The 25,363-nt window shown below is 41.7% G+C and overlaps 1 protein-coding gene across 3 annotated transcripts in view; it reads right to left on the bottom strand.

The window, feature by feature from the left end:
- Positions 1–567: 567 nt before the first annotated feature.
- Positions 568–25,363, bottom strand: part of cadm2a (cell adhesion molecule 2a) — a 184,121-nt gene continuing 159,325 nt past the window's right edge. For 2 of the 3 annotated variants that reach the window (XM_084029703.1, XM_084029704.1), the window contains 6 exons: positions 23,961–24,122; positions 22,992–23,082; positions 22,706–22,884; positions 19,168–19,281; positions 7,062–7,184; positions 568–5,608 (listed from right to left, as the gene is read on the bottom strand). In XM_084029703.1, the coding sequence (XP_083885829.1) occupies positions 5,490–5,608; positions 7,062–7,184; positions 19,168–19,281; positions 22,706–22,884; positions 22,992–23,082; positions 23,961–24,122 (788 nt within the window). In that variant the 3' untranslated portion in view covers positions 568–5,489. The remainder of the gene's footprint in view (positions 5,609–7,061; positions 7,185–19,167; positions 19,282–22,705; positions 22,885–22,991; positions 23,083–23,960; positions 24,123–25,363) is intronic. The other variant, XM_084029705.1, reaches the window with a different exon arrangement.

Below are 25,363 nucleotides of genomic sequence, written 5' to 3'. Positions count from 1 at the left end.
TTTACAGCGCCTCATCGGTACTTATCTCTCGGTAAGTTAAGAGGCTTCCGGAAGGAAAACGATGATTAAAAACAAAGCGAAACATAGAATCAGGCTTATACAGATGTTTTGGCAACTATTTATTCAATAATTTTTCATTTCATACACGACAATGAACCTCTAAATTAAATAGAATAAATCCCACAGACAATGGGAGAAAAACACCTCCATTATGTTGCTATATATTGAACCTTTTTTTGCCAGAAAATGAATTAACGTGTCTAGGGCATTAATTCTGATCTTCACTGTGGATGTTTTGTATTTTCTGTGATAATGCATTCTAACTCCTTTCTTAGATACATAAAGATGTTTGTTGTCACAGAAAAAAGCATTATGAAAGAGGACAAAAGCATTGAACTGCTTACATACCATAAGGTAAAATAAGGTAACATTGTGTACAAACACAATCTATCATTCTTCAAACGTGTGATTATTTGCAGCATATTTATAAGTGAGTCAGCGGTCGTATCAAAAGACTTGTGTCTTAAGTCTAGAAGCCCAAAAGACAGCAAGATGGGAGAATTACTGAAGAATCACTGAATAACTTTATTAACATTGTGATAATCTTAAACTCAACAAATACATGGTGTCAGCATTCAGAGACTAGCAGAGTGAGAAGTGCTCACAAGTCCCCATTTTTAAGACAGAAAACGAAAACACAAAATATATATCTAAATGAAATATATTCCTGAGATGCAAAAGAAAAGAAAGAGATATTACAAAAAGGAGGGAAAACAAACAAACAAAAAAAAAAACATATCTACTTGCGATTGTGTCATTTGTTGTCATCTTTGTGACAATATGGAGATTGGCGCTGATTGATTCTACTGTCAATATTGCAGAGGAACAAAGACGTACAGCAAATGAAGGGGAGGAGAGACAGAGCCCTGTCACGCTATCATCGCTGCTGTGGAGACAAAACCATTAAACCCCCCAAAAAAAGCATTTTAGAGAGATTATGACTCAAAGTGACATTACTTTCATATCCATCCCTCTTTTTAAACAAGGGTTTTTTGTTGGTCATTTCAGTTAATAAGGGCCTCTAATTTTCTTGAAACTGGGGGAAAATTGAAAACCCAATTTGGGGCGAAATTTGCAGGCATGTGCACCGACTGACTGCAATATTTTGTGACCAGAGGCGATCTCCCGGGGCAGTGCAGCGTGGTGAAAGGTCTGTAGCAGGATGAATACGTAGTGCAGTATCAGCAGGTGGAGTTTGGACAAGCTTTAATGATCACCAATTACACCAACTCATCTCAGCCCCCGTTAAATGCCAGGCAGGAGGGAGGCAGCTCCCCACATATAAAAATCCTCACCCAAGGATGCTCTCATGTCCCTTCTTCAAAGTTGAACTTAAATGTCAGGACACGTAAACCTTGTGATATGTTGTTATGTTATATAACATAATGATATGAGTGCACAACGTTGACAGTAACTTGTACAGTGAAATGTGTTTCTATTATTACTGCCTGTTTTTTTTAATTTTTTTGTAGAGGTCTGTCAACATGAAAACCGCCACACAAGATTGGGTGTCATTTCTTGCCAAAATCTCAAAATCTCAGCTGCACCAGTCCCAACTCCAGTGAAAAATGGCACCACGGCTACGTTAGCGATATTACTGTCTCGGCACCAGGATGAAATTAGAGGCCCACGATGCAGCGGATATTAACCAGAGTGATATATGTTGAAAAGCAAGGAGGCAACAAGTTTAAAGCTTAGTTTCAACTGACAACATAAAAAGAAATCAGACGTAACAGTTAGGCACTATGACAGTTAATTCAATCATAGCAAAATAGTACATGATGTGCCAGGCTGTTTGAAAAACAAATCAAGAAAAGGATTCAGGTTTGGTCTAACTATCGTAAAAAAAAAAGAAAGAAAAAAAGAAGCCATTTTCAACAAAATAGCCCCTTAAGTGCCATGTCAAAACAAATATTTACATGTGGTTTTCAGAATAAACAAAACAAAAAAAAACACACATTTCAATACTTACTAAGAAATATTCATCAAATTAGTCAGAGTGCATAATTCAGTAAATGACACCTGTTTGATTTCTAAATACCAACTCGTTGCCCCAGACCTGATTATTTATGAGTGTTCATTTAATGTATAACGATCTTATAACAACTTCTGAATCAACAAATCGGTGCCACCGCCCTCTCATTTCAAAGCTGGACACACAGGCATAAAGCAACGGAATCATTTGATTGACACCATCACTGATTGAAGACACAACGAAAATAACTAGATAGAAAAGTAGAAAAGAAAAAAGAAAAGAAGACATCACTGTGATAAATGCATGTATACCCATCTGTAATACAGAAGGTTTCTAAAGACCAGGGCCAGGCTGGAACCCTTTAGTCGAGAACGTGGTGAGGCTGAAGTCAATCCTGTCGTGGTATATTGATTGAAGTGCACTAAAATTATAAAATATATTAACTGTGGCAAAGCTTTTGCATTTTTAAAACAAATTACAACGTGTTTTAAAATGTAATACGCAACCTAAATTCTCCATCAGCGGTGACGGGTTTAATGATTCCCAACTCCAGCAGCGCTCGACTTCTAACACACAGAAAGACCTTACTTGCTGACCGTATTTGCATAATGTTGTAAATTGGCCACCGTATTGGAGACAGCTGGGCCCCACTATTTTATTGCCCTTGGTAATAATTTGCTCCCTCTTAACAGATTAGTGCCTTTCCTTTAAGTCTTTAGTTCCAGAAGCCACAGTATGCATGGCTCGTTCACAGGCCAGTAAATCAGCCAAATTCCTGCAAACTGATGAAAGACAAATGGCAGGGGGGATATGAAAAAACAGATGTTGTTTACAAGGTTAAATTTCATTTCTTCGTCTGTGTGACACTTTCATTACCTGCAATTTGAAGGTAATGTTTCCTCGAACGCATTTCAATTCCAATTTAGTGAAGACAGTTACACATTTTCCTCTCCTTTCCGTTCAGCTTTGTAATTTTTTTCTTTCTTTTCGTTAATCACATTTATAACAATCCTTCCGATCTGTAGCACCCAAGAGCCCGCCACAAACGCAGACTGCCGCCGCTCTCCGAAATTAAATTACAAACGCACTTTCATCTTGGTGCTCTCTTAAATAACTTCATATCAAATAAATCAAAAAATATGAACCAAACAAAAACATGCCAATGTGTATTACCAAAGTTTAGTTTTCACACATTATGTACACGACCAATGTTTTTTTATGTGCCAAAACAAAAACAAAGCATTTGTTTAAAAAGTTTTCCAATAAGGACTATGCAATGAAAAAAGTAGTCAAATAGATAATGTGGCTAATATACAAATTTGAAGGAATCCAGAATTTAACAGCAATTTTCACAATCAATCACATTTTTAGCAGACACAATACACAGCAGGGAGCTAAGAACAATTTAAACCAAAAGTATTAAAAACTTTTTTTTAATAAAAAAATGTTTTAGCTTACATTTTCAAAAAAGATGTACTGTATTTACCCCCCATAGAATTGAATCAAAGACAGCCACGTCATCTTTCCACCACCTATTTGAATAAAGAAACATTTCCAAGGCGATCCAGTTATTGGCAAAGGAACACAGTTACTCATTCAGACAGTGTTGTGCTTCTCTATTTGTCTTCAGTTTTTTTGGAAAGGAGGCCCCTGCAGATCTATGACCAAGCACTCGCACACTATTTATTTTCTATTTTTCTTTTTTTTTTCTCTCTTTTTTGCTTGAAGACCCCATGAAATGGAAATTAAAGTTCAGTTCATGGAGAGCGACCGACAAAATGGAAATAACAAGCGGTAGTTATGCAGTTTGAGGGACTTGATGTGTTTGTGATGAATAAAGTTGAACCAAATTGTTAGAAACTTGTTAAGAGAAATTTGGAGGTGGAAGTTTAGTCAAATTGAATTCATGACTATTTTTTTTATTTTTTTGTAGTAACAGTACGACTGAATGTTTATCTGTGAACCAGGAAATGAACAGAAGTGTGTATACGTACCACTGTGGAAAAGCTGCCTGGACCTCAAGCTTACAAGAGGCGACTATCGTCAGATAATGAAAATTACATCACTGAAAAACCGAGGAAAATATATTTAACAGTAAAATTTCATATTCATACTGTCACGGTGTACTTAGTTTATTAACTCCTAATGACACATTTTACATTTCACAGGGTCCTTAAGCTTTAAAAATAGTTCAATGTGACATAAACATAAAGGAAAATCATATTCAAAGCGAGAAGCTGAACTGATTAATACAATTTATACAGCGTTTAGAGAGAGAGAGAGAGAGGAGATTGATTCTTTCTGTACACCTTTAACCCATTATGTGAATCACAAAACTACTGTAAGCTGTCAAGAGGACACTGAAGGTGTTGGTGTTTTCGCTAAACTGCAGCCTAGACAGTGCAGGAATATACAGACAAAAGTACATAGGGACAGCAGATGTAGCAAATGTGTTTTTTTTCCTTTTTACACTTGATTGAGTTTATTTGATGGAACGCTTCATCTAGCATCTGTGTGTATTATCTGCTCTAAACAATACCACACTACCCCCTTTTATTACCCCTAACCCTAATAATGAAAACCATTTTATACACTCATCTGACAAACCTTGCTACAGTGTTACACAAAACCTTCTTCTTATCTTACAAGGGTCAACTGTTTAATTACAAGTCTGTTTGGAGGGGACGGGGGTTGGGGGGAGGGGGGGTGGTGGATCTAAAAGTACCGTATTCAGTGTGATAGACATGTATAAGGCGTAAACAGCAAAGATCTTCATCAAAATAATAATAAAAAAGAAAGTCACAATGCGTAATCAAAAGCTGTAAGCTAAGCAATGAAATGACGGTCCAGTCGAACCCATCAAACACAAAGCATTTACATCGCTACTGACAGACGATACATGAAGGCATTGACAGAAGTTCAATGGCGTCTGTATTTTTAGGCACCGTGTTGATGTGATATATGATATGGCGTCTGTGAACGTGTGTGTGTATGTGTGTGTGTGTGTGTGTTAACGGACGGGATATAGTGTGTGTTCATGGGCGCTGCTTTTTACGGGGGGGAAACGGAGAAAGAAGACGAAGAAACGCTCATGTAAGAAGCAGTCGTGGTGGATGTACAGACTTTCCAGGCATTCACGTCAAAGATGAGGACAAAGATGAGGAAAAAAAAAAGGAAACAAGTTCGGCAGCGACGGCGAGCTGCCTGTGAAAACCAGCGGCCGAAGAAAGAAAGATATGTAAAAGATAGACAAAAGGCAATAACAGGGAAAACACTTGTGGAACTTCTCTGTCTGTGGACTGATTGCGGGTTCCTTGTTGACACGGCGGGGGAGGGGGGCAGTGGTTGGAGGCGGAGCAGAAAAAGGGGGGAGGGGCCAGATAAAGAGAGAGAGAGAGAGAGAGAGAGAGAAAGAGATACAGAGAAAGGGGAAGGAGAGAGCTCCCTCTGCAGTCTAAATGAAGTACTCTTTCTTTTCTTCTGCGTGTGCGTGGTTGCCCTCGGCGTTGATGATAGCTGTGTCGGCGTCGGGTGCGTCGTCCGCCCCTTTGGCCTCGTTTGTCAAGTACGTTCCTGAGGAAAACCAAAAACAAACCTGCATCAAGAAAAACAAATATAGGGAGCAGCCCCGCATGTTGTTGACCGCCTCGGGCGGAAAAACACATCTGAAGACAACATCAGTAATGCTACATAATTCATAAGCATAACGATAAGAGGCTACCATAGTACAGGATATGCAAATACAGCAGAGTGTGTAAAAAAACATTGCATCAACAAACAACTTCATTGTTAACGTCCAAATAATGTGATGCAGAAGTCAATTTGGTAGCTTCAGTGTTGGAAACTGATCAACAATGGGGTTTTTCTCTCTTTAGCAGTAATACGTGTATAACTCCGGCATGACATACATATTTTTTATTAATTATCACTCTGAGAACAAGGTGCCATTTTTGACACAAAATGTGGCAACTCCCCAACATCGCATTTATTTTTGAATATTAATATCATGACATTTCGGGGAATAGAATAAATAATAACTTAATGAGTGCTGTGTTTACACTGCCAAAGGAACATCAGTGCTGTATGTTTGCAGGACTTACGGCTTGACTTTGGAATTTTTCAACCCTAATGGGCACAACGATTTTCTGAAACTGGTCCAGTATCGAGGCAGAATTATGAAACGGGCAGCCAACAAACAAGCTGCAGGGCGATCATGCAGCGTCTGTTTTAGGACAAGTGCTTTTCTTTCCACTGACGGACTGCTATTACTTAAGAAAAGGACCCTACAGAGAAATAAAACAACTTTCTTTACCTTTAGCTTGATCCAGTCTGTCTGTTATTGTGTTCAACTACCGCTCAAGAAAAATTCTCATCGTGAAATCTGAATATCGGGCAGCGAAGAGATCGCAATCTTCAGGGTTGGGGCACCCACGGGATCAGCACCAGCCTCCGGAGCTTCACGGCCTTGCAGCAGCTGGTTCACCCACATCTGCCTGTTTCCCACCTCTCTCCTCCAATTTCTATGTATGTATTTATTAGACACTCGCTTTAATAAATACCAGGCGACCAGTGAATTCAAGACGCTGTCAAAAGTCGTCTAAATATTCAGCCATAACAGTGAAATTCTGTTAGATAACACCGAGCTACACTTTCTGTACTCCACGAAGACAAACTCTGCCCTGCCGGCGCTCGTGTTTCCCTCGTGAAATTTCACAATGAGACTTTCTATGTCGGACAAATAGAATAATGACTTCTGTGGGCGTAAATGACGATGCCGGCTCGCAGCCAGAGAACAATACTGGACCAATTTCAGAAATAGTTGTTTCTATTAGTTAGTTAGACAAAAACACGAGAAAAATACAGTTGAAAAATACCGTAGTCGCCCTTTAAGCCTTCAGTCACTGCAGGAATGTAGCACACTTGTATCTTGGGAATAGGGGAGGGACTCTGATATATAATAGGACAAGCATGCTCCACTAGCTGCACGAGCCTTGAGAGACCCAGGTCTGGTCCACCATGGTATTACCTTTATGCCTGGCCAGGTATCTTCCCAGAACAATGATTAAACACAAGGTGACAAAGACCACTACGGCCACCACTCCTCCGATCAAGGCATGGTCAGTGCCATGCTGCCCCAGAGCGTTGGGATCTGAGGAGAGACGGACAGAGAAACAAAGAGAGCAGATGAAGGCGACGCTTGGCGAGGTGAGGGAGTCGGGGCAGAGGCAACAGACGAGACGATACAAAACGGAGCGAGGAAGAAAAAGATTATTTCCACCTCGTTCTTGCTCTAATGAGCTGCTGTCATCCCTCTCTCCTTTCACATCATGCAGTCAGAGCAGAGCTGCCTAGCTCTCTGAGAATAATAAAATGGAGAGAGAGAGAGACAGGAAGAGAGACGGACACCACAATGACACAGAGAGCGGCTACAGGCAGACACACATTTGCCCTGAAAACTGGAGGAAAAAGAGAATGAAAGAGGGGGGAAAAAAAAGGATGTGAATAATTCAGGATCACCCCCACGGAGCCGCAGGAGTCCCCGACATGCAAAACCAGGGCGGCGGTAGAAGAGTAGTACACAGTAAATAAATCATCACACAGAAAATAAAAGGGAAAGATCAATCTTTTTCTGTGTCTTGGCAAGAAAGTATTGTTGTTAGGAAAATGAATTGGGTGTTAGAGAGTCGCTGCAGGTCCCTAGCTGTTGGAAAAACGGCGGAGTCGTGAACGGGTGAAGATGAGCCTGTTCACGCCATGCAAAAACAATCAAAGTTCTCCTTTGATTTAGAAATGTCTTTCATTCACCTCACTTCCTTTTTTTCTCCCACAAAGTCTAGCTTGCAGGTTATTTAAGTTAAGAGTGCGTACCGACAGTGTCCACTGTAGACAAATGGAGGGGAAAAAACAGTGACAGCGGTGGGGGAGATGGGTAATGGAATCGTCTGTATTATTCATATCGGTCCATGACACCTGAGAAATTAACACTCATCTCATTATCCTCCTCCGAGTGCTAGGACATGCCATATACCACCCTGTCACTCTGTGCTTGTGTGTGTGTGTGTGTGTGTGTTAGCTGGAATATGAGCAGGCTAAGCATCGATACGAGGTTAGACATACAGCGCACGTTGTATATCGACACCGTTTCTCTTCAGTATTCTCCCTCTTCTTTCCCGTGTCCGCCCATGTGGCCAAATTGAACAGCTGGCTCGCTCTCGCTCCATAACTCTCCATGGTCTGAGTGACCAGGCCGTCGCGCTCCGCTGCCTCCCGGTCGGACGGGCGCACGCTGGTGGCGACGCGCGCGCTCAGACACACGGAGGCGTGCGGCGAGGTTTCACTGTGCTGCAGCTCTGCTTGGCCGGTGGAGCGGAGAGTGGAGGAATGTTCCCCCGGCTCGGCCCAGCAGGGCGAGGACTCGGCCGTTTAGTTACACACATGGTTGTGTCTCTTCACCTCTATCTGTCAGGACAATGAGGGATTTTTTTTTTAAACCATCACACACACCGACTGTTCTACTTCTGCGCTTCATGACGGACAAGCCATGAAAGTCGTATGTCTGCCTATGGAGTTCTACGCGGTGTGGCCACGCGATATGATGTCGCGTCCAAGAGGTCGGGCTGGAAGTCAAAGCCCTCGACGCTTCCAGAACACGTTGTCATGTTAAAGTTATACTCGACCCAAAATCTATCTTCTCAGGAGGATTGAAAGGTTGCTTTGAAAAGACAGCAGCTTCCCCTGAAGTCAGCTTGGACTGAAGCACTACTGAATCATGCATAGCACTAAAGCTCTGCCAGAAGTACATTTTCTGTAATGCTACAGCTGTGGTTTCAGAAGTTTCTATGGTGCTTTCATGCGTTGTGATGCCACAGAAGTTGTATTTTGTAGAGAGAGAGGGCAGTATAAAGTGTGAAAAATTGCCTCGAGTGATGTCACTCGAGTCAGCGTCAGTGGGGGCCGAAAACTTCAAGATTGCAAATGAAAAAAAAAAAAAAAATGTGGGGGAGTTTAAAAGAAATGAGCTTACTCGACCTCTAAACTGTAGCTCGCTGTTAGCAACAAAGCCAACATCGATTTGGACCTTGGTTTGTGGGTATCTTTTGTTTTTTAACAAAAAGAGATGAATGTTAAATAAAATTATTAAAAATGATGGTAGCGTACCATCACGGAGGCTCATCAACACTGTCATAGGGGAGCAATTCAAAATCGATTAGGACATCTTTCAAGCTGACTCGGGGTGAGTACTTATTATAGAAGGTTAGACTTCCAGAACAGAAGCCAACTTATAACGTGTAAATACTTTTAATACCAGTGCTGTGGTTCATCTAAAGTGATGTTATGTATTCTGTTGTAGTCCACTGCCACTCATGGAAGGAGAAAAATACAGTGAGGCCGTACCAAAGGAAATGAAAAAGTTGATGCATGGGAAAAAGCAGACATTTCAATTGGAGCAATACGGGCAAGGGAAGAAGACAAGGAGGAGAGGGATCTAGAGGGGAGGGTTATACATTTTTATGGGTCCAGAACACATTATCTTTTAATAAGGGCACATACATTCTTCTCCGTGCGATTTAATATGGGAGCGTGGAAGAGCAAACGCCTCTTTTAATATTTATAACACTCTCCTTGTCACCTGGCTTTGCGAGTTGGGGCTTGTTTAATAAATGAAGGGGGTTCATGGCTTCTGTGAGCCACTGCTTGGCCAGACTAAACCAGAAGTGTTGGTGTTAAACTGCCCCACTAGCTTCTCATCTGATCTGTTCCACTGATGGGGGTTACTGAAAGAGGATATGTGACCGTGATACTGTGTGGGGTTTTCAAGAGGATGTGTGAAGGTTGGAAATGGAAACGTGGGGTTATGTTATCTGGTCAAATTAAATTACATTAATCATATTATGACTTTTCTGAAAAGGATGTCAAACACAGCAAAATAAAAGTATTAGTATGTTTTAGGGAATGGCTGACTGTTCTGAAATGTGGCAACTTGACAAGTGTTAGAACCTAGATTGGTTCCAAAAAGGTGGTACAAGGATTGCGAAATGATGTGCGAAGGAATATTATCGTTCAAGTGAAAGCTCAAATATTCCATCAATGACTCTGCTGGAGAGAAATGATGAGTTGACAAGAAGAACCTGCCGACAGCCTTCTTCAATCAGGTCATAATCGGGCTGCACTGTTTCAGTCCTGGGGGTTTTGGTTGAGGCTGATACAGTAGAGTATTGATGCAGTGTCACAGGGATCCTCCTTTTACGTCTAAGGCAACATCAGGCTAGATGGAAGTTGCTTTCCTAACTTAACAAACTAAATTTAACAAAAATACATAGATATTACAGTGTCTCTCAGGCACCGTTGCCTGCACTGCCTTTCATCTAAAGCCCTTTAAATGAACAATCTCAACTGATCAGATGCAGCGTCCTTGAATCATATCCGCAACTCAAATTGCCTTCTTATACTGTAGCTTAACATACATCCCCCCCATCCCCTTTGGTATTGAGTTGGTCATTATTAGTATTATTTCTTGTACCCCACAGGCATCTTTTTTCTTCTTCATTTGGATTACACTTTTTTCCTTCCATCTTTGTAAAGCAATGGTTTCAGTTGCTCAGATCAATAAAGCAGCAGCTACCTTAAGCATGGGCTTATAGAGCTGCAGTGTCCTTGTGTTTGTGGTGAGGGGCAGGGAATCTTTGAGTGTGTGTGTGTGTGTGTGTGTGTGTGTGTGTTAAAGAGAGTACATTTTCTTTTAGTTCTTTTGCACTTAAAATTACATTTCATTATTGAGATAATTGGCTTCATGCAGCAACATTCTCCTAAATTTCTCTCATATTTTGTCTTATTTCTTTTAAGAGAAAATACAAGGGAAGTCAACTCCACATCCGCTCATTCCCACATCTACTGAGGCATGTGGTGTGTTCATTATTAGCATAATAATAATATTATAATAAAAGGTAACGCATATAATGACAGGTGTCGTACCATGGACAAATACTAGAATTGGAGTTAAATACATTTTAATCCAGAGCATCAGTACTGACAGGAAAATAGGAAAATAAAAATAACTGTCGTATGCAAGCCAGTTAGAAGTTGAACGCAATTAAAATGGTATCAAGCAAAGGTTTTGTAGTCTTTATTGGGTCCAATGGACCAATAGTATTTCTTTAGCCCTTAGGTCCACTTTGGACAAACAACATGTTTTTGAAAAGAAATCTTTCTGGGAAATCTCTTTCCCAGAAAAGAACACAAATTATAGGGAATTTGTTCTTCTAGATACAGTCTGATAACCAGACATGAACTGTGATCAAAAAGGCCCAACAAATAAATAAAGCCACGATGCCTCACCTTGAATGGCCTGACACCGCACATTACATCATTAGCTATGAGACATTAAGAGAAACGTATTACTCTGCATCAATTCTGCCGTAGTGATGGGAAGTTGAAGGTGGAGAAAAAAAGAAAGAAATGCCTGCAAACAGAGAGAAAGTAAAAGAGAGAAAAGTGGTGAAAAGTGCCTGCAGACTTCACTTGTTCGATGAGTCAATTATGCCCAACTTTTTGGCTGAGGCTGGAAATTCACCAATCTGCATCTAATGCTGGCTCTACTGCCAAGATGAAAGAGTCCCTGGAGGCTGTAGCGAAGGGCTGAAAGACACATGTGCATACACTTTTCAATGCATGCAGCCATGCATGAGAGAGAGACGTAGAGAGACAAAAAGGAGACCTTACCGACTTATATTACAGCGTGTGTGTGTGTGTGTGTGTGAGTGTGTGTATTCTGCACATTATTGCTTGCTGGGTCAGAGTGGATTAATTAGATTCTGAAAACAAATTACTTCTGCTAATCATTCAATAAAGCCCACACATGGACCAGGACACTGAATATTCAACAACCTCCTCTCTTCTCGAAATGAAAAGAAATTGTGGTCAGCAGGGTAACAGCATGAAGTTATAAGCAAAGCAAGATAATTAATCATACAAATTCATTAAGTTGAACACGAGAATCGATCTATAAAAGCAACTCCGTGTTCAGCAGAACCCACAACCAAAAAAACCCACACAAGCAGTGAAATAGGATAAAGGAAAAGGCCGACACTAATGTTGCACCTGTTGCAACGTAATCTTGAGTATATCGCTGCTGCGTTTCAGATATACGTAAACAGCATTATGTTGCTGGTTGCTTTGGGGAGAATTGCATTGCGTTAGCCAACAGCATTAGCAGCACTAGCCCACACAGACATGAGTGATCTCGGAGGAAGCAAGTTGCCGCCACAAGCCCAACGATCCCCCCCGAGGGAGGCGAGCAGAGAATTATGAATAAAAGACCAAACAAAGCTTCATGTCAACACATGAAAATAAGACGACCTCGCCTGTGTGTGTGCATGTATGTGTGTGCATGTGAGTGCCTCTTGAAGATTACTGAATGTTTCCCCTGCCATTGAGATTTAATGAATAGAAGGGCTATTACAAGTAATTCATAACACTAGCCCCAGGATCTAATGATTGCTATTTTTTTTCGTTCTACACTTTGTTCCAAATTGTTGCTATAATTCTTCCCCAAAGCGAGTTAATGTGACAGGCCATCAATAATAATTGCCCGGCAATAAGTGGAAAGACCTTTGCATTATGTTTTAATTTCTCCTGTGCTCCTCAGCTTTATGGTGGAAAGGGTGGAGAGTGGAAGAGGAAATGGAACTGTTCGATATTTAACCATTTCATCCCCCCGGGGATGCTGCAACCAGAAAACTAGCCTTTCTGGTTTAAACACATCAACGAACCAGCTGCCCCGGACACCACCCCTGTAGAATATATGTATTTTGCTCGTCATATGGCTTAACCTGTTCTCCCCTTTTGAAACAAGATCAATAGCAATGGAATAAAGCAGTTAGAAATCCCTCCAAGCAATGAAAACCGTCCCTTCCCTAATTTAATTTTCACAAAAGGTTTGTCCTTGGTCTAAAGCAGCTTGAATAGGTGAATGTGGGGTGAAATACATTGCCTGTGAAGTGGAACTGCCCTTTTTAATACTACAAAAAGGGCTACCACAATAGTCACTGAAATGAAATACAGTCTTCCTAAATTTGAAAAGTATATTATTGAATGAATGCTTTTTTTTACCCTTTAAAAATGTGAAGGATGTGCCGTTTGGTAAAGGTAGATGTCAAAATGAATAGCTAATATTTAATATTTCGTACTTCTACTTGTACGATATTACCTTTCTCGTGTACTTGGCTTGTGTTTTTGAAGCCTCTTCTGTCAAAAAATAACAAATAATGAGCTGAACAAATGCAAACTTTTATGCCAACCTCCTCAAATTCAACGGGCTGCTTATTTTCAGTGTTGATTCTTAAAAACATCAACGTCCCCCTTTAGCTCATTTAGACACCACCTCTGACTGATGGATATACAACAACAACACATGACAAAGGATGTGTGTTACACCGCCACGACATATCTCAAAATATCTTCAGAGGTCATACAAAAAAATGATTTTGCATGTGGTTGTTCATGGTAGAAGGACGTCATCAGCTGATGTCATGTTGCCTAAAACAGGCAGCTAATGTAAGATTAGTGGGTCGATATTTGAGTGGTCCGACCGCAGATCAGCTGGCTCGAGCCTCAGGAGGCCGAACAGGATACGTGTGGTTCTGTTTTAATGTGTTACTATTCATATGCAGCGTTTGGCTCAACGCACTCTTGAAAAGGGAGAAATCTGACTTCTGAAACCTGACCAATCCCTCGCTCCCGCCCTCTTCCCCTCCCCCTAGTGTGCAGCCAGCGCTATTAACTTCAAGAGTAGAAAAATCCCTTCTATCTATCTTCACAGTACCAAAGATAAAAATCTTTGATGGTTATGGATTGCCATGGTAACCTCCAATGTTCCCTGCCGACAGTTAAAGCAGCTAGCCCTCTGGTATCAATTTAAGGCAATTTAAGAATATATTCCACATTATGGTACACACTTTGATTAAGGGGCTCAAGGTTGTAGGTGGACATCCTTCCTTCTCTCCTCTGTTCCTCTCAAGGAACAACTAATGGACCAAAGAAAAGAGAACTTTTACTCTGCGAGGAAGTGAATGGGTATTATTTTAGTTTCCCAGTCCTCTCCGCAGGAAGAGACACTAGGCATGAATAATTGCTGTTTTCTCTGCAGTGGGCCATTTTTCTGCAGCGGTATCCGGATACACGGGGCTGTGGCCGGCCACACGAATACTCATTATGAGATGTGAATAGTAAATATTTGAAACACCAAAGAAACCCTTGTGCTTGGTTCTACCTTCAGAAGGTCAAAGCTAATTTGCACGCCATGAAAAAGCATTTGGCAAATTTTAGAGAACTCAGTGGTGGTGGGGGGGAGAGGCGGCGTGTGTGTGTGTGTGTGCGTTCGTGAAAGAGGGGGTCTGATGACATTGCATAGACCTCTGATACTTAGCGAAAGAGTTATTATAGCCATTAAGGCTGGCTGGGCCACGGAATCACTGTGTGTGTGTTGAGCATACCTGCCAGCACTTCATTAATAATGTGAATCACAGACTGCAGTTATGCATCAGCCCTGGCATTATACAATACCGGATGAAAAACAAGAGGAATCTCTTATGTACCTTTACACTGGCTTCACCCCAAAGGTCGACCACAGTTAGTTTTAAAGGCATGGGTGACTGTCAAATTTGCATTTACCATTAGAGCAGTCTACACTATGAAATATTTATTAGCTAATATTCCTGCAAGGACGAAAAATGCTCTCGTTGGGGCATTATTGTGTCGGCCACTAATACTTGGCGTCACAAAGTCAGCAAAAGTTGAGTAAGCTATTACTGGAAATGAACATCACATTTCATAGCTCACACAACATATTTTTGTAAACGCAAACTAAACAACTCAACGCAATACTGCTGACTATGAAACAGATCTGAAGTATTTAGGTTGAAAAGCTAAAAGATCAAATAGTTCAAATGGCATCTAAGAGGCCAAAATGGTAATAAGCATATGCTTAATTAGTGTAACGATTAAGAGGGGGTCCTTGGAAAATTTTCTCTTAAGGGGTCCCTGACCCCAGAAGGTATGAGAACCCACCTCTGAATTAATTATTCCACTAAAACCAATTATTTCTACATTGACACGCGGTATTAGACCATCTAAAACTGCCAATATCAATGGCTGACATAGTAACAGGGATTTTCTTAAGGGCTCACACTACAAAAGGATTATTATGCACCCAAAGCAAAACTCATCAATTAAATGTTACAGATATTCTAACTTTCCAGTTTATTTTTAGCGGATTTGATGGGTGGTCATCCATTCAAAGAAAACCAATAAATTGTACACCAGTCCCTCCTGTGACAAAATGTATTTGTATATTTATTTTTCTTAACCAGCTTTCTTGCTGAACGAAGCCTCAGCTGGTGATCCTGTGCTGTTTGTGGTGCTGATGAAGAGCCAAGAGAGGAAGGAGGCAAGTTTAGGGGAAGACAGCAGAACACAGAAAGGTGCACCTGAAAGAGCTCATCAGATATATGATATGCTAATAATGTGACTACAGGCTGCAGCGCTGAACCTACACATGCGTATCTCAAGAAGACAACTTTATTAAAAAGACAAAACGTCACGGGGCTGGTACAGCTTCACAGTTGTTTGCTTTCATCCAGAGCCTGTGAAAAGACCTGGTAATAAATCAAGTAGACACATGAAAGCAGATAGTGTAGTATCCTGTGACTAGGGACACAGAGAAGGAGTCTGATATTTAGATTCCCTGAAGATACACTAAGAGGCTGAGCTTTTCTTGTGTCTCTGTGCTACACAAACAGACATCAGAGAAGAATAGAGACACGCTGATGAGGAATATCCAACAACATGTGGATGCCTGTTATCTAAAAGGGTCTTCACAGAGATGTGAGGGGAGAAGAGAAGAAGCAAGTGAGAGCGGAAAGGGAAACAAACGCTTTGATAGAAAGCAAAGCGGCGGAGGAAAAAAGGTAGAGCGAGGAGTCGAGGCGGCTGAAGGACTTTAAAGATGGTAATTTAGAGGAAGTAGCGGCGATAAGAGGAACGCATCCTGAGTGAATGTGACTGTGAAGCACCGTGATGTTGAGAGGGAGTGAGAAAGGCGGCGGCAAGGTAAACTCGGTTACATCTGTGGAAAACGGACACAGAAAATGCACATGAATGACGCCGCTTGAGAGAAGTGGAGGGGAAATGATGAGAATTTAGGACAAAGGAGATCTTCGGTTAATATTATTCAATGAGAATTTTGTTTGCTTATATTTTAAGGGAGGAAAAAATAAGTTTGAAACCGTGATTAAGATGATATATGAGTGAGCAGGCTCCTTTGCATACAGCCTATCACAGCACAATAGTTTTTAAATTGAAACGTCACTCAAGAATTTTGATTGACATATCGCTCTACTGTTGGAGACACGGCGCTGTGTCAGCGTTATTGTTGTTGTGTTGCAGTGGGCAACAAGACAGAATCACTAGACGAACTCGAAATTCACAAAAAACTATTTTAACTCGGTTCTTAGTTGGTTGTACAGACGTTTGAGTGATCCACTTGAGGGCTTTTGGGGGGGTGAAAGTAATCATTTCCTTTACAGCTGCTGAGAAAACTAGTCAGACAAAGAGAATCTAACTCTGCTGACTTTGAATTATGAAGGTTAATCTTAAAATAAATTATGTTAAATCACATAATCCTTACATTCACCATGAATAAATGTTTGGATTACACAGATACCCTTTGGAGGAATAGATTAATAGTCTAGAGCAAGTATATTTTCCCAGAGGTTTGTGATATCCACTCCATCTGTTCATTTGCGATGCAAAAACATCCTTTTCTCAGCCAGGGTCTCCAGCTCCTTCTGAAGGCTCTCAAAGCCCTGCTGGGATGTGTAATCCCCCCCCAGTATCTTCTTATTCTGCCCCTGGGCCTCCTCACTTGGTCGTACCAGAGAGCCTCCATAGAGAGGCTTCTAGTAGGCAGCATGGTCAGATGCCCGGACCAGCTGTCTCTTTTAAATGCAGAGCCGGTTCAGTCGGAGACAGAACACCTCCAGTGGGAGGTATGTCCATCGGATTGTTGAATGAACTCATCCGACTCCTTTTAAAGCAAACTTAAACTCTGCAAAGGGGAATCGTGTCAGTCATTTGCTAACTTAAATCTAGTCATTTTGAAGGATGGTTGGGACATGGACCGACCAGGAAATCACAAAAATACAACAGAATGACGTCATCGGCATTAAGAGAAGCTACTTTGGCTGGATTGCTCAACAATATCCCCAGGCACTTCTATTCATGTCGTACCACCCTAAACTACACCAAGGGAGACATGATCATAAGATGTTTTGAAGGCCACAGCCCTCCATACATGGAGTTCTCGCACGTGTAAAGAGCTGGTTCAGTGGTCAACAACCACAAAGACATTGCTCCTCCTGAAGCTGACTTCCATTCCTGATTTTAAACTAGAATTACATCCATGTCCGTCCAAAATGTCATCACTTCATCATGTTATCATTTTAGATAATTGTGTGAAATTGTCACAATTAGCACATGGATTCCTGAGTAAAGGTCAAATCAAGTTTTTGTTGAGGTCACAGTGACCTTGACCTCCAAAATCTAATTTGACAATAACTGTATTGGATTAAAATATAAGACTCCACCCTTAAATACACCCACATGTTATAATTAAAGAACAAGTAATACGTAATTATGATGAAATTTCTATCTCTTTGACAAAGAGATAGTCTAACAAAACCACTGCATTTGACCACTAAAATCGAAGATATTCTGTGATCCTGATATTAAAATGAACGGATAGATGAGACCTTGACTTTTGACCTCGAAAATCTAATCCTTTCATCCTTGAGTTCAGGTGTTCCGGACGGACTGAAGAGACAAGTCAACAAAAACCACAAAACAATATTCAGAAATGTTACCACCTTGGGGTAAATTTCCTCAATCTGGCAATTTATGACTCCAGGGCGTTTTGACCACCTCAGTGACCTACACCACAAGGACGGACGAGGCTCCTCACTCTTTCAACTCTACTGTGTTGGCAGCATTCTCAAGTTTCTCAAATTATTCCTTTTATCACCCAGGTCATCAGTATTTCTCCCCCGTTGAGAACATTTTTTTCCAGAGACCACCAGCAGGTTCTTGGGCTGCTGCCATGACAGGCACCGGTGACCTTCTGGATGCAACTTGGAGCAGTCGTTTACACAATGGGCCACTCAATACCACCTCCTCCCCCAACCTTTCCCAAGATGCAACAAAGATTCCTCCAGAGGTAAACTGTATGTCACCAGGTTCCCTATTCGACAATACCGTCAGAGAAAACTGACATTTAAGCAGCTAGTCGTTGTAGCACAGAGTCAACAACACATCCACCTGATTGGCAACACACCAGACCGACACCACCTAACCTTTTGGGCCCATATTGTGAGGTTTCTGAGCCAAGAAATATTTTGTTGACAGATGTCCCAGACTTGGTGAGGTATTAACTCCGTATGAGGATTTTGGTGTCAGAAAAAAATGCTTTAGTGCGGAGAGATGATTTAATTTATACTGCACACTCTTCAGAAATAGATTATCTAATGAAACCAACAAGCAGTAATATGCCCATGTTGTGGCTGTTATCTCTTTGGAAAAAGAGCTTTTCAAGTCAGAATTCTCAGAGCTTGAACGCAGCATTAGGAGTCATGATGAGACATCTCCAGAGGCTAGACATTTTCAGTAGGACATGACATTTGCTTCTTTGAGGTTTCAGGGGACAGGAGTACTGTAGTCTTTGAAATGCCATGGGGATAGATTAGGATGGGGTATTTGAACATAAACTCTTCTTGAATACAATGACCTGGAGTGTCTTAGAGACTTTCAAATTCTGAATGTCCTCAATGTCAAAACATAAAACAGGTAGATTTCAAAACAGATACAGTTTCTGTTGACGGTCCTAAAAGAGTGAGTTAAAAAGAAAAAAAGGTTAGGAAGCAAGTTTATCATCAGATGATTTCCAGGTCTCGGTGTCCTGACGCTTGAGGCAGCGAAACGGCTGAGAGATAAGTAATAGGACAGAAGAATGAAAGTAAGAGGGAAGTGGGACGACAGAGTAGCATGCTGAGGGGGCTGTGGAGATGCGTGGGGTGGTACTGTACCTCTGTTGCCAGTGACTGTGGGGTCTGAGGCTTGGGAGCCTAATAGAGCGGTAGGATCTGGAGGGATGGGATGTAGGGGGGGAGTGGTGGATGGAGGCTGGGTTGTGGGGAAGTCTGGTGGAGGGGATACACAAACACGTACACACAAAAACAATACGACAACAACAATAAAAAAAATGAATTCACATAGGGGCAGATACAAGAACAAACATAAAAAGGGCAAAATTCCAAAAAAATTCAAAGCATGAACGATAAAGCACATTTTACATTGCAATGATGACACCGTTGATGCAAAGTGATGCACTACTAAATTTCTCAACCTATATGACTGACTTTTAATGAAACTCATGTAAATATAGCTGAATGTTTCATGTGCACATCTGTGTTATACCTGTTTAGCTGCATAGAGCATCAAGGAAAAGATTAGTATGTTTTGGCTATTTTCAGACTTTTTCTGCATGGGTGGGAGTAGTATGTATATCTTGGGAAAAGTGCAACATCTAAACAACATTAAGTCCAAGTCCAAGAGGACATATGTGCCAAATTTCGAAGAAATGCGTTCCTAAGATACCATGAGATTGATGGACATGACGTCAGAATGATCTTGACCGGTGACCATCAAATTCTAATCAGTTCATCCTTGAATTCAGGTTGAGGTTAATGCTAAATTTGAAGAAATGTCCTCATGGAAGTCCCGAGATATGAAGTTTGGAATGACTGGTTGGACGGACAACCTGAAAACATCATGTCTTCGGCCACAGCTGTCACCGCAGCCGAGGCATTAAAAGACTGATGCAATATGCAATAATATTGTAATGGGAGAAACATTTCTCAATTTCACATTAGGTAGAGAACCAGATCCCTATATTTTCATCATCATTATGATTTAATACGCTCCGTCTTGGAATGTGAGGGTCATTTCTGCAGCAACAGGATGGGATTAACCTTGAAAGCTAATGTTGGCTGATGTCTTTGAGGCTGGACACTGGGAACCTCTCACCACCAAATGAAGAAAGTCATTTCACGAATGAATCGCTGCCAATTATACCAGGTTTGCAATTATGGTTTCGGCAGACGGTGGCCACGCCGTCATCCCCACGCTCTCGCGGTTCATTTTTTTTTGGCTTGGTAACAGCGCTTCGTCCGAGGCAGCGTTTCTCCCGGTCACATGTTAAAGCAACAGGAAAAATGGGACGGACACATTGTGTGACAAAGTTAATGAGGTTACACTACCACCTTGGCTTTTATGTTTGTGTCACTCGGCTTTTATGGTTAGCTCGAGGCTATTAATTGGCTGTGGTACTTTTCTCAGGGCCGGCTGTCCTGCATGTCTCCGTGACATTTCAGCCCCAGCGTGAATCACTAAGCAGCTAAGTGCACGTCTTCGGCAAAAAGGGTCGAGGGGAAAACGTCTCCCCGGCGGAGGGGAACCATTAAAAAGGTATTTTCAAAGAATTATGGCAGCAATTGTGAAAGGCTAAAAGGTGCGCTAATCACTAATGAAGGATAGGAACAGACTGGGTGCCATTCCAAAAGAACGGGTCATAAATAGGCCTCTTTCACCCTCTCACAACCCATTGCCTTTTTTTTTGCAGCAATAGAATTTGTCCGTTTAATAACATCAATGTCATTAAGTGCGTCGGTTGTTCTGGTTGTTCCATTCAGCTGGAATTTAAAGGAATTGTTAGGTTGACTCAGACACCATGGCATGTGAACAGAAATATGGAAAATACAACTTTTACAGTTAAAGCAAATAAAGGGCTCTGATATAGTTTGATTGGACAAGTATTAAAATACAATATTAAAAGAGACAATAATGTTATTTTTGTTTTGCCTTGGCAATATGCTGCTATATACCGTGTCGTCTTTTCATCTTTTCTTTGCCATCTTATCTACATGTGACCTTGTCTTATACTTATCTTGGTAATATAATTGGAAACGTTGTTATTGCTACATTAGTGGGGGCTTCACGCAGTATACACAAAGATTTAATCAAATGTATATCTCAACATTTGTTTTGTCACAGTAGCTTCTGTGTAGGATGAGTATAAAATTAAAATAAATATAGCGAGACGACAGCATTATTATTAGAAGTCAAGTTTGAGTTGTATAACATTTCGATTTTGCCTTGTACTTACCTTGATTTTATCAACCTTAACTTCACTCAGCAGACATACCGAAGCAAACATTTCTTGTTGGAGAAATAATTAACCTACATGTGTTATTTGTGTTTTTTCTATGGCCTGCAGGGGGCGACTCCTCAAGTTACAAATCAAGTCAGATTGCATGGAAGTCTATGAGAATTTCATCCTAATTCTCACTTGATTAATAACCTCATCTTCCCAATACGTTAATTGTCTTTCAACACTTCTTTAATACAGCAGGATGTTGGAACTGGAGGACAGAACGGTTGGGAAGATGGGGGCAGAAAGGTCCGTTCTGCAGAGAGATTTGGAGGTAAATAAATATTTCTCGCCTGGTATCGTGTCGTTCTGATTGGCCAGAAAAACACATTTCACACTGCAGGATAAATGTAGTTCACAGAAGCGAGTGCCAATTTGCCTCTGATCGGGGGCTTTTGTCTGCAGTCTCCAAAAACTGTCGGCAAGTGGATAATCAGGGCTAAAATCCTGAATATTAAATTTGGCATTTGTTTCATCCTTCATCTGCTCTGTTTATTACTGTACATCCAACAAGGACAGCCATAGAAATCAAAGCAGAGCTATCGGCTATGGTTCATTCTCTCATGGTCATCAGAAGAGATCTGTTTTTAAATAAGAAGGAAAATGCCCCCCTAGGAGCACGTAATGGTAATAATGTAATATTTTATTGATCAACTTAGGGAAATTCGTTCGTGCCTCCAGTTGTATGGTCTCTCTAGCCAAAAAACTACCAGCCTTTTTGTCCCTCATCAAACACGACCAAAGTTCCCAAAAACAGAGAGGCGTCCGCTCATTTTTTAAGCATTATTCCTTAATGCCAACAGAAAAACGGCCGTGGAGAAACGGAAGCGAAGACGAGCTATCTGTTTTCTCTCACGCCGAGTCTCTTTATCCCCCACCTCCTCTGGCGTTACTAGGAATTACTTATCCTTCCTGGTGATATTCCTGACAACGCAGCACTAAATTGTGCCTCCCTCAGACATTTCCCTTTTGGTGTGTATATATGTGTGTGTGTGTGTGTGGAGGATCTGGGACGCAGGTTTATTTAAGGAAAGGCGTTGGTGGCATTTGTGTCACCTTAGGCCCTTATTTTCCCTGTGAGCGATGGCACCACTAATCACTCTTAGCACTGATGCAGTATGCAGATCAGGATGTATTATAATCCTGCTTTTTTGCAGCGGAGTTTGTTGCTTGTGCCTGTGAGCTTCATACGTTCCCCTGTTTATATGTAGCATCACTGGAGTCCCAGGCATCCTGTTGCAGCTCCTTTCTCCTCATCTCTAACTTGCATCAAATGAGTGACTGGTGAAGATTACGTGGACGTGATCACACAAAACACAATGACTCACACATCAGCCTTTCAGCCTTGAACTCACCATAGACGTAGAGTACATATTCAGCGCTGCTGGTCCCTAGGTGGTTGCCGGCTTCGCAGCGGTAGGTGCCATTGTCTGTCTTGTTGAGTGAAGTAAAGGTGAGCTCCCTCCCCTCTACAATCATCCTGTCCAGGTCAGGAAGTTCGCCCCCGTCCTTTGTCCACATCACAGGATCTGGCCTGGCAGGTTAGAGGATGTGAGAGAGACACAAGGCGGGTTTCATGTTCCTGTCTGAAGCATTGTATAAAAGGCCGACACAAACCAACACTGAATATGAGCGACTTACGATGGGTTTCCCTTGGACACACACTCCAGCTTCAAGTACTGGCCCTCCTGGGGAACTGCAAGGGAGTGGATGATCTGCACACGAGGAGCATCTAGGACAGACAGGCTCAAATCAAATGGTGAAAAGTAGGATCTAATTATAATAATCTCGAGTTCTCTGAATATACGTAACCTAGGAGAGCTTCTGATAAAATATAACATGAACATTTATGTCATTATAAGAACGTGAGTCATACCCGATACCTGGCTTTTTTCATGGTTGATAAATGACATTTTATTTGCCAGCCAACAGGATCCCGGTAAAAGGAAGTTATGTCCTGTCACCATGTAATTTTCTATTCCGCTCCTTTAAGCCTCGGTTATGCTTCCACGTAGTGATCACGCAATGGCCACGCAGTTGCTTGGACGCAGTCGTGAGACCGTGATGGTTCTGCGTTGTTCTGCATTACGTGTCGAAATGCAATTCAATGCAGCACCGGTAGAGGGCGCTATGGTTTTTGTAAAGACTGACCGACCGACCAAGACTCTTGTGACGTTTATCGTCGTTAGCCTCGTTATAGCCTATTTGTTTACCTTCCAGCTTTAAACATCCACAATTTTTCAGAACTTGGTGTTTTATTTCTTTGTGCAAAAGCGACAATAAAACAAGGTGCAAACAATAAAAGTAGCCTATTAAAAGTTTAAATGGCGGTGTTTATGAGTGGAAACCGGAAAAGCGGAAAAGCTGCATCCAATGGATGTAGTTAGTGGACCAATCACAGCCAATGCCGCTGCGTTGGTGTTGCATCGCCTCGACGCACGTCTAGGATTTTTGGGAGGTGCATGTCAGGCCCTTGCGGTGGACGTAAGGGGGGTCCGCAAGGACGTAAGGGGTCCGTAAGCCCCCTTGCGTTGTGTCAACGGGGAAGCATAACTTGGGGTATACACTCCATGTGTGTGTCTTGAGTATGTGCATGCGTTGTACACTCACAGTGGACCTCCAGTACTTCAGTGGCTTGCTGCGGTGTCTGTGTGAGCGCCACGTGGTCCACTTTGCAGGTGTAGGCCACTCCGTCATCGTTTCTGTCCACTTGCAGCTGCAGAGAGCTCCGCACTGTAAACGTCTTCCCGCTCGCATTCACCTCTTTGGCACCTGTGGAGAAATGTGCTCACTGTCACAGATGCGACGCATTTATCTGGCAAGGAGGGAGGGGCCAGACATCGACCACAACCAATCTGAACAGGGGTCTTCTCTCCATATAGACGCACAATCACACAATGCAAAAAGCACCTAAATGGAAATTTCACAGTATTTTAATACCAACATTTTCATCAGTTCTATAAATTATTATCTTGTAAGAGTTCTGCACCTGAAAGGCTTTACACACAAAAAAAAAGAAATGATAAAACGACACATCTCTCTGGATGATATCTCCACCACGATATCCGATTCTCAAGTCTAACAAAACCCGCCTGCCCCTCTTCAAGGTCAAGACTGTTTGACTGGAATGTATATATTTACACCACATTCCCTTTTTTAAACACCTCTGGCCTCAACTGCCATTTCTTCCTGTGACTTTCTGGGCTTCACTGCTCCCACACAATTTCTACATCTCACAGAACACTTTCACTTTCCTTTCGCTCCAGTCAACCTGAACACTGTTTCCAGCCCGGATGGGACACAAAAAAACAAAACATTATCGGGGCCAATCAGATGTTTGGCAATAATCTCAATCAGCCTTGTTGCAAAGAATCATTACACATAGGCATTTCCGTCTGTACCACTTGCTTTCGGAGCTATCAACACCTGCCTTGTAACACCAACCAAACATCCGATCCACCTCTCTGTGCCCATCAACACCCCGATCGTTGCCAAGCACTGAGAGAACTTCTCCAACCCAGCTTCCTCAAATTATCCACACCATATCCTGAAATCTGGCTCGCTCCTTGAGCACATGATTCCACTTATTGCTTCATTTGCCATCACCAATGATAGGGATCTCAGATAAGCCAAAAGTGCTTGATTAAAGTTTCACATCCAGCCCACATGACACCAATCTTTGACCGCCACATTAGTGTCCTTTTAATCTTATTGGCTTGTAATAAACCATGATCCATCCCTGAAAGCAGCGATGGCCAGTAGGTAGAGAGACCCTTTAAACGAGGTCACAGAGTTCAGACTTCCACGCCCTCCACCTGCATCAAACTGTCCTTTAGCTCAACGCCGCACAGTCCAGAAGAACAGCGTTCTAACGCCATGCAGAATAGACTGACATTCTCTCTGCATGCCTAAGAACACCTCATTAATGCGTGCTGTTTAACACATCTCTAGGTGTTAATGAAAGAATAACCCTCTGGATTAGGGAAACGTCAATGTCCGAGAGTGATCCCGCA

This window comes from Eutrigla gurnardus (genome assembly GCF_963514095.1).
Source record: "Eutrigla gurnardus genome assembly, chromosome: 15".
NCBI classification, from domain to species: Eukaryota; Metazoa; Chordata; class Actinopteri; order Perciformes; family Triglidae; genus Eutrigla; species Eutrigla gurnardus.
Note: the sequence above shows the minus strand (reverse complement) of the source record. Positions and strands in the feature narration are given on the sequence as shown.